We start from the raw sequence: 12,068 nt of genomic DNA on the forward strand, positions 1-12,068 counted from the left end.
GAATCCCAAGCAGGCTCTGCACTGCCAGCTGCAGAGCCCAATGCAGGGCTCAAACCCAGAAACCATGAGATCATGACCTGAGCCAAAAGCAAGGGTCAGGTGTTTAACCGACTGAGTCACCCAGGCTCAGAAATTCATTCCCCAGAAATTCATTTCTTAATTTAGTGTCTGAGTTCCAGGCTGCTCCATGCAGTCATACAGGGTCCTTCCATCTTGTTTCTCCATTCAACAGGGTTGAATATGGATCACAGGACATCTTTTTAGCCCTTGAAAAGGCAAAAAAGCAGGCTTGCCATCTGAAAGTCTCTGCCTAGGAATGGGTGGGCGCATATTATCTCTACTCAAGGGAAGTTGGAGATACAGCACTATTCAGCAATCGTGTATCAAGCTACAGTTAATACAGAAAAAGAAGAGAAGTTGGGCGAGGTAGCTGCATATGTTGAAGGACCTAACCGGCAGATTGGTGTCTTTTGCAAGACTGACATCATGGCAGATCCAAAAACTGATGACCAATTACATTTCACTGATATCAAAAAATATTTCAACTCTTATACTCTCACAGGTAGAATGAATTCCGTACTGGCCACATATGGAGGCATTGCTTTGATGGTCTTATACTTCAAGTTAAGGTCTAAAACAACACCAGCTTTGAAAGCAACATAAATGGATTTTAAACTGTACCTCATCTGTTAAATTCCCAAGCCCAGAGAAGCTAATGTCAATTCATCATCTGGTATTCAATTTGTACAATACATTATGAACCTGGAAAAAAGAAAAGAAGAAAAAAGAAGTCAGCTAGCTCTGTGTGCCACACGCCCTCTGCTTCCATTGTCCTGGTCTCTCCAACACTCAGCTTTTCTTTCCTTCTCTCCTTCTCTTCTCTCCACTTATCCAAATAACATTCACCCTGTTAAAGTATTACCTCCTCTTATACATATTGCAGCCATATTAAAGAATGTCTCAGTAAGCTGAAGGAAGTGGAAATAGTTCCAGGCTCTTTAAAACTGATTTGTAGATCCTGGTCTGTGCTCTTTATGAAGTGCTTCCCCCCTTACTTTTGTTTTTTACAACTTCTTGAATTCTTGGAAGTGGATTTCAGAAATCTTAAATAACACTCACAGAGTAATAAGTAAAAAGGGGAATGGTGGGGGTGGGGAGAGGGGTTGCCAATAGCACGGGTAGAATCCACTTCTAATGGCTGAGTCCAGCTACCACAACTATTTGTCCTAATTAGTACTCTAATTGGGACTAGAGTGTAGTCTTGATAAGGCTTAATTTCTTGTAAAATAACCTTGTTGCCTAAATTGATGTAAAATATCTACGTAAACTGTGCAACCAAGGGAAGGTAATGCAGATAAAAAGGGTATCAAAGAGAAGCAGTTTGGCAACATTCATCCAGAATTATCTGAGGGAAAGACACTGAATCTGATGAACAGGATTATTCTGGTTATTAGAGAAGTGTAAAAATAATTGCTTCTTTACATATATACATTTTTTTTAACTTTTTTTAAAAAAAAAATTTTTTTTTCAACGTTTATTTATTTTGGGGACAGAGAGAGACAGAGCATGAACGGGGGAGGGGCAGAGAGAGAGGGAGACACAGAATCGGAAACAGGCTCCAGGCTCCGAGCCATCAGCCCAGAGCCTGACGCGGGGCTCGAACTCACGGACCGCGAGATCGTGACCTGGCTGAAGTCGGACGCTTAACCGACTGCGCCACCCAGGCGCCCTATTTTTTTTTAACTTTTAACTTTTTATTTTTAAGAGAGAGAGAGAGAGAGAACATGCACAAGTGGTGGAGGGGCAGAGAGAGAGGGAGACACAGAATCTGAAGCAGGCTCCAGGCTCCAAGCTGTTAGCGCAGAACCTCATGTGAGGCTCGAACCCACTAATCATGAGATCATGACCTGAGGTGAAATCAGACACTTAACCAACTGAGTCATCCAGGTGCCCCGAATGCTTCTATATGTTGAAGTATTTAGGGAGAAGTGTACCAGTGTAGGGAATTGATTTTGAAATATGTTTTTAAAAAAATAAGGTAGTTGAGTGGATGGATAGAGGAATGGAAAAATGGCTAGACAGGTGGTAAGTGTAGTGAAATTTATATTAAGGGTAGAATCTAGTTGGTGAGTGTATAGATGCTCCTTGTAAAATTCTTTCAACTTTGCTGCATGTTGAAAATTTTTATAACAAAATAGGATAGAAACCTGCTAACATTTTTTAAATACTTTCCCTGTGTCAGACCCTTTACATTAATGATCCCATTTCATCCTCAGGACAAGCCTGTAAGACAGACACTATATTATTATTAACTCCATCTTATAAATGAGCAAACGAGCACAGAGAGGTTAAGTGACTTGCCTGACATCCCACATTTAAGATGAGGCCAATCTAAGATTTAAATCCAGGTGTGTGTTGTTTGCAAAGCCAGATCCCTTGGTTATGGGACAGGGATAAGTCAACAGGCTTTTTTCACAGCCTCCATAAAATATTATTCAAGATTCTATCATTCATCTTTCCTGATTCCTTATCCATGAAGCAGTCTTCCTACTTCTTCCCAAACAACTTGTATCTGGGAAAAGAGTGTCCTATGCCTAGTGGATGAACTACATCTCTGGTCACAAGAAAAGCCTGTGACCAAACTCCAGAGCTGTGTTGGTTCTCAACTGTTAGTGGAAAACAAATGTCATCTATGTGGGGTACTGGGCTTTCATATTCATCACTAAATCAAGCGCCTATCAATTACGATGTTCACTTGGAAGGGTAGGATGCCATTGCCTTTTGGTCCGGTTGTCCATTTGAACTCTGGTAGGCTACTATTAACCTGGGGCTCCCCTGGTCCCTCCAAGTACTTTCCTTAAGCTCACCCAACACCACCCATTGTTTTTCTGGCCCTTCGCTATTATCACTTCGGTTTTAAAATTTACTTCTGTGTAGGGGCACCTGGGTGGCTTCAGAAAGTTAAGCATCCAGTTCTTGCTTGGTCATGATCACAAAGTTCATGAGTTCGAGCCACACATCAGGCTCTGTGCTGACAGAGCAGAGCCTGCTTGGGATACTCGCTCTCTCCTCTTTCTCTGCCCCTCCCTGGCTTGTTCTCTCTTTCTTTCTCAAAAATAAATAAATAAACTTTAAAATTTATTTCTCTATTAGATGTTACAGTAGCAAGAATATACCCAACAGTATTATTACAATTTTCATCTACTAATGGAACTTTTACTTTTGTTGGCATCATAGAGTGATGGCAATAAAATTTATTGCCAACAATACTACTACAATTTGTATGACCTTAAAAAACAAATGTACCAAATGAATATCTCAATATAAAGGTTCTTATAGGGTAAATTGGTTCCCTGCTGTGTCTTGGCTTCTTTAGTGGAACACAGTAAGTTGAGTATCAGGGCTTTAGTGAAGGGCAAATCTTGTCAAAGTGAATTTTGAGGGACAGAACTCTTAGGACAGTCAAAGAAAAAACATGGATCCCAGAGCCCTTCCCCTACCTACTAAATCAGAATTTCTGATAATGGGTGCAAGTAATGTGCATTCCAAACAAGCTCCCCAAGTGATTCTTATGACCACCAAATTTATTTTAAAAAATGTTCTTAATGTTTATTTTTGAGAGAGAGAGAGAGAGAGAGCGCGCGTGCGTGTGAGGAGGAGGGGCAGAGAGAGAGAGGGAGACACAGAATCCGAAGAAGGCTCCAGGCTCTGAGCTGTCAGCACAGGCCCTGATGCAGGGCTCGAACCCACAAACCATGAGATGACCTGAGACAAAGTCAGAAGCTTAAGCAACTGAACCACCCAGGCGCCCCTTATGACCACCAAATTTAAGATCCACTATTCCAAATGACTTGGGATATTTTGGAAATCTGTGACCAAACTGTTGGTTGTCAAAATGATTTGGGGGCACCCATGGCATTCATTGTGGGGGTGGTTAGAGATGCTAGATGCCCTCTAGGGAGAGTCCAGCACAGCCAACCATCCTCATGATTTCCCAGGGTCTCACCAGATATTCACATTCACATAGGTGAAAAATCTATTATAATAATGTAAGCCTAGAACACAACCCCATTTTACATATAAGCACAAAATATTTTTTGTGTGGTTTTAATATACACTGAATTTCTGAAGAATGCAACTACCATGTTAATCAAAGATTATTTTATTAGAAAACTTTTTGAAAGTTGTAAAATCACAATTCTGACAGCTCACCAGTATAGAACATCAGCATCAGACTGCATGTGCTACACCTACAGTGATTCTATGTCTAGGCATAAACATTTGAAAACTTTAAGTCTTTTAATGTAGTCATACCCAAGTGTGTAAGGAAAAACTCAGTATTCCTCCCTTACTCTCATACTACTACCAAACTCACAACTTCTGATACCAGGTGTGTGGAATGTTTTGCCCGTACCGAACAATTCTCTGTGACACCAGCAAGGGGTCTTATTACATTTAACTCAATTCTGACACTAGCTAATGGAGACAACATGAGATCCCACAGATTTAAGGGCTCAGTCCCATGAGATTGCCCCCACTTCAGATGTCAACTGCAATTAGTAGTTACCCATAACCTCTATCTGACTTGGCTACAAATCAGAAGTTCCCATGACCTCCTTCCCTTGGATTCAATTACCTGCTAGAACAGTTCACAGAACTTAAGGAAACATTTACTTATGTTTCCCAGTTTATTATGTTTAAAGGATATGACAAAGGATACAGACGAACAGCCAGATGAACACACACACAGCAAGGTATGTGTGATATGGAGCTTCCATGCCTTCTTTAGGCAAGCTACTCTCCTAGAACCTAGATGTGTTCAACAATCTTGAAGCTCTCTGAACCCCATAATATTGGGAATTTTATGGAGACTTCATCAGATAGGCATGACCAATTATCAACTCCATTTCCAGCCCCTCTCTCCTCTTTGGAGAGTGGGGGCTGGGGCTGAATATTCCAAGCTTCTAATTGCCACTTGGTCTCTCTGGCGACCACCCCCATCCAGGACCCAACCAAGAGCTCACGGAGTTGACTCATTAAAACAAAAGACATTGCTATCACCCAGGAAATTCCAAGGGATTTATGAGCTCTGTGTCAGAAAATGGGGGTCAGAGACCTATATATACATATTTCCCATTATTCATACCAAACGTTTACATATTGAAGTATTATTTTTTTATAAATGGCTTTCTTTTTATTTCTCCTTGACATTGTTGTTAGAGCATTATTTTTATTTCTTTGAAAATATACATGTGAGGTAGATTATATCTATGAATTTCACTTCAGGATAGTAAACAGGATGTTACAAATATAAATTATAAAACAGTGGACACTGATCTGATAAGGTGAAGAATCATTGCCCTTGATATTAAAGAACATGCCTTAAACACATAAAATCTTTTTTTAAATAAAACAGCAATCATGAAGTTACATTTTTTAAGAAACAAACAAATCTGGCTAGTAAATGGATGTGTTCTGGGTCTATGATCCCGAAGAATATGAAAGAGAGTGAGAGATAACAAAATGAAGTTGCCTTATAGATTTTGTGTTGTTGTTGAAAGATAAAAAAGATGCCCATTATTAAACTGAAAAGATGTGTTTATAGAAAAGTTTCATAATAAAATCAACCACTGTGGTCCTCCATAGGTTCAGAAGAGCTATCCAAATGCAAGGTGTATAATATACAACACACTAAAGACTAGACATGGTGGGGCGTGTACTAACCCAACCAGGCTCAAAGAAGAAAGGTATTGACTTCTAATCAAGATAATTCATTCAGCAAATATTGAACATCTGCTACATGCCAGCTGCCAGGAATAAGAGAGTCACTGCTTTTAAGGATTGATTTTATATTTTAGCAAGGGAGCCAGGCATATGACCAAATAACCATACTTCAGTGTGATAGGATGATAGGTAATATGCTGGTTTTCATGTTGCACATATCTTGGAAGAGGTTGAGAGGATGTGATCACAAGGTGACCCTCAAGCTGAGCAATCAGAGTCTCTTTACCCCTCCCTTGTCCTTGGAATATATGTTCTACTCACCATTCCCACACTAGGAGACATTTCAAGGATGCAGCCTTAAGAGAGTAATGTGTTGTTGAGGCCATCTGGACTTTGTACGTGACTGGGCCCCATTAAGGCATTAATATAAACTTTTAAGAATCTAGCAGGTGGGTGTGAAGATCTACTTGTCTTACAGCTGACCAAAACAAATATTGTATGGAAGTTCCCTTGCTTATTAAACCTGTAATTTACCTATCTGGAAAAGTCCCCTTCTTTCTTCTGTCTCTCCTTGTCCTCTGCATATGGGGGCCAGTTTTGAATTTCACCTGGGAAACTCCTGCAGATGCTAACCAAGGACAAAGAAAGAAGAGTCTATCTGGCTAAGGGAATCTGTAAAGCCTTCCTGTAAGCTGAGTCTTAAAGGATGAGTGGAATGAAACAGGTGAAGAAGTCTGTGTTAGGAGGTGGGGAGAAGGGAGATAGGTGATAATCAGGGTGTCAAGGGAAGGCTATGCATGTTGTGTGGCCTTCATGGGGAAAGTTATTCAGAAGTCTATTCAAATATTTTAAAAAATTGAGGTATAACTTATGTAGTGTGAAAGTCTTTACACACCACTATAGCTCAGTTTTTAAATATATGTAATCCATGTGAAAGATATATAAAGCCAGACTCTAAAGTGGTATTGAAATAGGGAAGAGAGCCAAGTGTAAACTGAACTCAACTTTGATTTGTGCAAAGGTAACTGGGCATTTTCAATGGAGAAGGGGGAAATAGGGAAGGGAAATGAGCAGTCAGGAGTGTGGAAATTTACAAAAAATGGGAAGGGGCCATCTGTGTTTGTTAACTGGCATTTATTGACGTGAGGCTCCTACCCTGCTACAGAGACTAGGAGACAAGCATTGTGTGGCTAGGTGTCGGCTAGAACAAACAGTAAATACTTTCGGCAGGCTTGTGCTTTCCCAAGCAGCAACCTAAGGGGGCTGAAGTCATCATCCTGGACTTAAGAAGTTAGAAACTTTGCTAGTGTTTGTTCAAGTCTCTTAGTGGGCAAAATAATTTGTGCTAAGAGTTGTCATAGTTAAGGGTGCCTGGGTGGCTCAGTCCATTAAGTGTCTGACTCTTGGTTTCCACTCAGGTCATGATCTCATGATTCATGGGTTCAAGCCCCTTGTCAGGCTCTGTGCTGACAGCGTGGAGCCTGCTTAGGATTCTCTCTCTCCCTCTCTCAAAAAAAAGCAAAAAAAAAAAAAAAAAAGCCCACCCCACACACACACAAAAAAAAGCGAAAACAAAACAAAACCCACAGAACAAAACAAAAAAAAGAGTTGTTATAGGTCAAGACTGAGGGCTTGTTGAAAAGAGGGCTCAGCAGAGGCTGACTAGAGTTTGGTCAAGGATTAAGTCTTTATCACCCATCACTCAGATCAAGATATAGAATATATCTAGCAACTCAGAAGGCTCCTTTGGGCCACTTCTCATCAATACCCACCCCAAAGGTACCCAACATTCTGCCCTCCATCACAAAAATTAGTTTTATCTGTTTTTGAACTCAATATACAGACATACCTTGTTTTATTGCTCTTCACTTTATTGTACTTTGCAGAGATTGCAATTTTTACAAACTGAAGGTTTGTGGCAACCCTGCACCAGCCAAGTCTATTGGCACTATTTTTTCAACAGCATTTTCTCACTTCGTGTCTTTGTGCCACATTTTGGTAATTCTCACAATATTTCAAATTTTTTCATTACTATTACATTTGTTATGGTGATCTGTGATATTTGATGTTAATTATTTTGGGGCATTGCAAACAGCACCCATAAAAGATGGCAAACTTAATCGATACATGTTGTGTATGTTCTGACTGATGCACTGACCAATTGTTCCCCATCTCTCTCTCCTTCCTCAGGGACCCCTATTCCCTGAGACATAGCAATATTGAAACTAGGCCAATTAATAACCCTAAAATGGCTTCTAAGTATTCAAGTGAAAGAATAATCACATGTGTATCACTTTTTTTTATTTTAAGTAAGCTCTATGACTAATGTGGGGCTTGAACTTATCACCCAAGATTAAGTCTCATATTCTACCAACTGAGCCAGCCAAGCACAGCTCACATTTCTCTCACTTTAAATCAAAAGCTAGAGGGGCACCTGAGTGTCTCAGTCAGTTGAGCGTCCAACTCTTGATTTCAGCTCAGGTCATGATCCTGGGGTCGTGGGATTGAGCCCCAAATCGGACTCTGCATTGAGCATGGAGCATTGCTTAAGATTCTCTCTCTCTCTGCCCTTCTCCCCCACTCATGCTCTCTCTCTCTCTCTCTCTCAAATAAATCAATCAAAAGCTAGAAAAAGGCATGTTAAAAGCTAAAACAAGCCAAAAGCTAGGCCTCCTGCACCAGTTAGCCAAGTTATAAATGCAAAGGAAAAGTTCTTGAAGGAAACAAAAAGTCCTACTGCAGTGAATACACAAATGATAAGACAGTGAAACAGCCTTATTGCTGATATGGAGAAAGTTTTAGTGGTCTTGAGAGATCAAATCAGCCACAACATTTCCTTAAGCCAAAACCTAATCCAGAGCAAGGCCCTAACTTTCTTCAATTCTGTGAAGGCTGAGAGAGGTGAGGGAGCTACAGAAGAAAAGTCTGAAGCTAGCAAAGTTTGGTTCATGAAGTTTAAGGAAAGAGCCATCTCCACAACATAAAAGTGTGAAGTAAAGCAGCAAGTGTTGATGTAGAAGCTGTAACAAGTTATCTAGAAGAGCTAGATAAGATCATTAATGAAGGTGGATACACTAAACAACAGACTGTCAATGTGGTCAAACAGTCTTCCATTGGAAAAAGGTAGGACTTTAATAGCTATAAAGAAGTCAATGTCTGGTTTCAAAGCTTCAAAGGACAGGCTGACTCATTATTAGGATCTAAGGCAACTGGACTTGAAGTTGAAGCCAATGCTCATTTACCATTCCAAAAATCCTAGGGCCCTTAAGAATTATGCTAAATCTACTCTTTCAGTGCTCTGTGAATGGAATCACAAGGCCTGGATGACAGCACATCTGTTTCAAACACAGTTTACTGAATATTTTAAGCCCACTATTGAGACTTACTGCTCAGAGAAAAATGTTCCTGTCAAAATATTACTGCTCATTGACAATGCACATGGTCACTCAAGTGTGCTGATGGAGATGTACGGTGAGATGCACATTGTTTTCATGGCTGCTAACATGACATCCATTCTGCAGCCAATGGATCAAGGAGTGATTTTGATTTTTAAAACATATTATTTAAGAAATACATTTTGTGATTTGGTTAGTGTTTTAGTAACATTTCAAGTTTTTTTTTATTCGTTTTATAGACTAAATGTAGGGTTGGTATGAAGCAAAAATCTAATTGTTAAATTTCTCATTTGTGTTTTGTTTTCTTGAATACTTTTTTTTCAGTTGTTTAAGGAGATTTAAAAATTATTGTACTTTGGTCAAAAAATAATAAATATATCTTATAAATGTAAAAAAAAGAAATATATTTTGATTCAGTAAAGTTGCAGGATACAAAATTAATATACAGAAATCTGTTGTGTTTGTATATACTGATAACTAGCAGAAAAAGAAATTAAGAAAATAATCCCATTTGGGGCGCCTGGGTGGCGCAGTCGGTTAAGCGTCCGACTTCAGCCAGGTCACGATCTCGCGGTCTGAGTTCGAGCCCCGCGTCAGGCTCTGGGCTGATGGCTCAGAGACTGGAGCCTGTTTCCAATTCTGTGTCTCCCTCTCTCTCTGCCCCTCCCCTGTTCATGCTCTGTCTCTCTCTGTCCCAAAAATAAATAAACGTTGAAAAAAAAAATTTAAAAAAAAGAAAATAATCTCATTTACAATTGCATCAAAAAGAATAAAATACCTAGGAACATATTTAACCAGGGAGGTGAAAGAAATGATAAGACACTGTTAAAAGAAAGTAAATATACATAAATAAATGGAAACATACACCATATTTATGGATTAGAAGAATTAATATTGTTAAAATGTCCATTCTACTCAAAGCAAGCTACAGGTTCAGTGTAATCCCTATCAAAACACCAGTAGTACTTTTCACAGAACGAGAACAAATAATTCTAAAATTTGTATGGAACTGCGGAAGACCTCAAAGAGCCAAAGCAATATTGAGAAAGAAGAAGAAAGCTGGAAGTATCACAGTCTCAGATTTCAAACTATACTACAAAGCCACAGTAATCAAAATAGATGATAATGGCACAAAAATAGATCAATGGAACAGAATAGAGAGCCCAGAGAAAAACCTCTACATTTATAGATAGGTTCAATTAATCTATGACAAAGGAGACAAGAATATACAATAGAGAAAAGACAGTCTCTCTAATAAATGGCATTGGTAAAATGCAAAAAAAATGAACCTGAACCACTTTCTTATACCATACACAAAAATAAACTCAAAATGGATTAAAGACCTAAATGTAAGACCTGATGCCATAAATCTCCTAAAGGAAAACATCTCTTGGACAATGGCCTCAGCAATATTTTTCTGTGTCTCCTAAGGAAAAAGAAACAAAAGCAAAAATAAACAAGTGGGACTACATCAAACTAAAAAGCATTTGTACAGCAAAGGGAACTATTAACAAAATGAAAAGTCAAGCTACAGAATAGAAGAAGATATTTGCCAATGATAGATCTGATGAGGGGTTAATATCCAAAATATATAAGGAACTCATACAACTGAAAAAAAATCTGATTAATAAATGGGCAGATGGGATACCTGGGTGGCTCAATCAGTTGGCTCAATCAAGAGTCCAACTCTTGATTTCAACTCAGGTCATGATCCCAGGGTCATGGGATCAAGCCCTGTGTTGGGCTCCATGCTGAGCGTGGAGGCTGCTTGATATTCTCTCTCTCTCTCTCTCTCTCTCTCTCCCTCTGCCCTTCTCCCCAACTTGTACTCTCTCTTTCTAAAATAATTTTTAAAAAATGGACAGAGGATCTGAAAATACATTTTTCCAAAGCAGACATATAGATAGCCAACAGACACATGAAAAGATGCTCAACATCACTAATCATCAGGGAAATGCAAATCAAAACCACAATGAGATATTACCTCACACCTGTCAGAATGGCTAGTATCGAAAAGACAAGAAATAAGAAGTGTTGGTGAGGATGTGGAGGAAAAGGGACGCTTGGGCACTGTTGGTAGAAATGTAAACTGGCACATCCACTATGGAAAACGGTATGGAGTTTCCTCAAAAACTTAACAATAGAAATATCATCTGATCTAGTAATTCCTCTTCTGGGTCTTATCTGAAGCTAACAAAAACACTAATATGAAAAGATATATGCATTGTTTCTTGCAGCATTATTTACAATAGCCAAGATATGAAAGCAACACTAGAGGAACGGACACAGAAGATGTGGTATAGACAAAGGAGTATTACTAAGACATAAAAAAGAATGAAATCTTGCCATTTGCAACAACATGGGTAGACCTAGAGGGTGTTATGCTAAGCGAACTAAGTCAGAAAAAGACAAACACAATATGATTTCACTTATACATGGAATCTAAAAAGCAAGACAAATGAACAAACAAGAGCAGAAATAGACTCATAAATACCAGAGGAGAATGGAGTGGGGGCATGGGCAAAATACATAAAGGGGATTAAGAGTTAAAAATTTCTAGTTATAAAATAAATAAGTCATGGGGATGAAAACTACAGCATAGGGAATATAGTCAGAAATATTGTGATAACTTGGGGCACCTGGGTGGTTCAGTCAGTTAAGTGTCCAACTCTTGATTTTGGTTCACGTCATGATCTTAATGGTTCGTGAGACTGAACTCCCCTTGGGGCTTTACACTGACAATGTGCAGCCTGCTTGAGATTCTCTTTCTCCCTCTCTCTCTGCCCCTCCCCTGCTCATACTCACTCTCCCTCAAAATAAATAAAGATTAAAAAAATGTTCATCAACACCAGAATACATAAACTGTGGGGCGCCTGAGTGGCTCAGTCAGTTAAGCATCTGACTCTTGATCTCAGCTCAGGTCTTGGTCTGGAGTTGTGAATTTGGGCC

General features: G+C 39.3%; 1 protein-coding gene across 1 annotated transcript; it reads left to right on the forward strand.

Annotated features, from left to right (window-relative positions):
- The first annotated feature begins 486 nt into the window (after window positions 1–486).
- On the forward strand, window positions 487–679 carry LOC124502897 (ATP synthase membrane subunit K, mitochondrial-like). The gene has a single exon (XM_047067506.1). It carries the CDS (start codon window positions 487–489, stop codon window positions 661–663), a length of 177 nt encoding a protein of 58 aa, XP_046923462.1. The 3' UTR covers window positions 664–679.
- The last annotated feature ends 11,389 nt before the right edge of the window (window positions 680–12,068 follow it).

This window comes from Lynx rufus, unplaced genomic scaffold (assembly GCF_022079265.1).
Source record: "Lynx rufus isolate CCGP_SWC_20201006 ecotype Redwood Valley unplaced genomic scaffold, mLynRuf1.p SCAF_8, whole genome shotgun sequence".
NCBI classification, from domain to species: domain Eukaryota; kingdom Metazoa; phylum Chordata; class Mammalia; order Carnivora; family Felidae; genus Lynx; species Lynx rufus.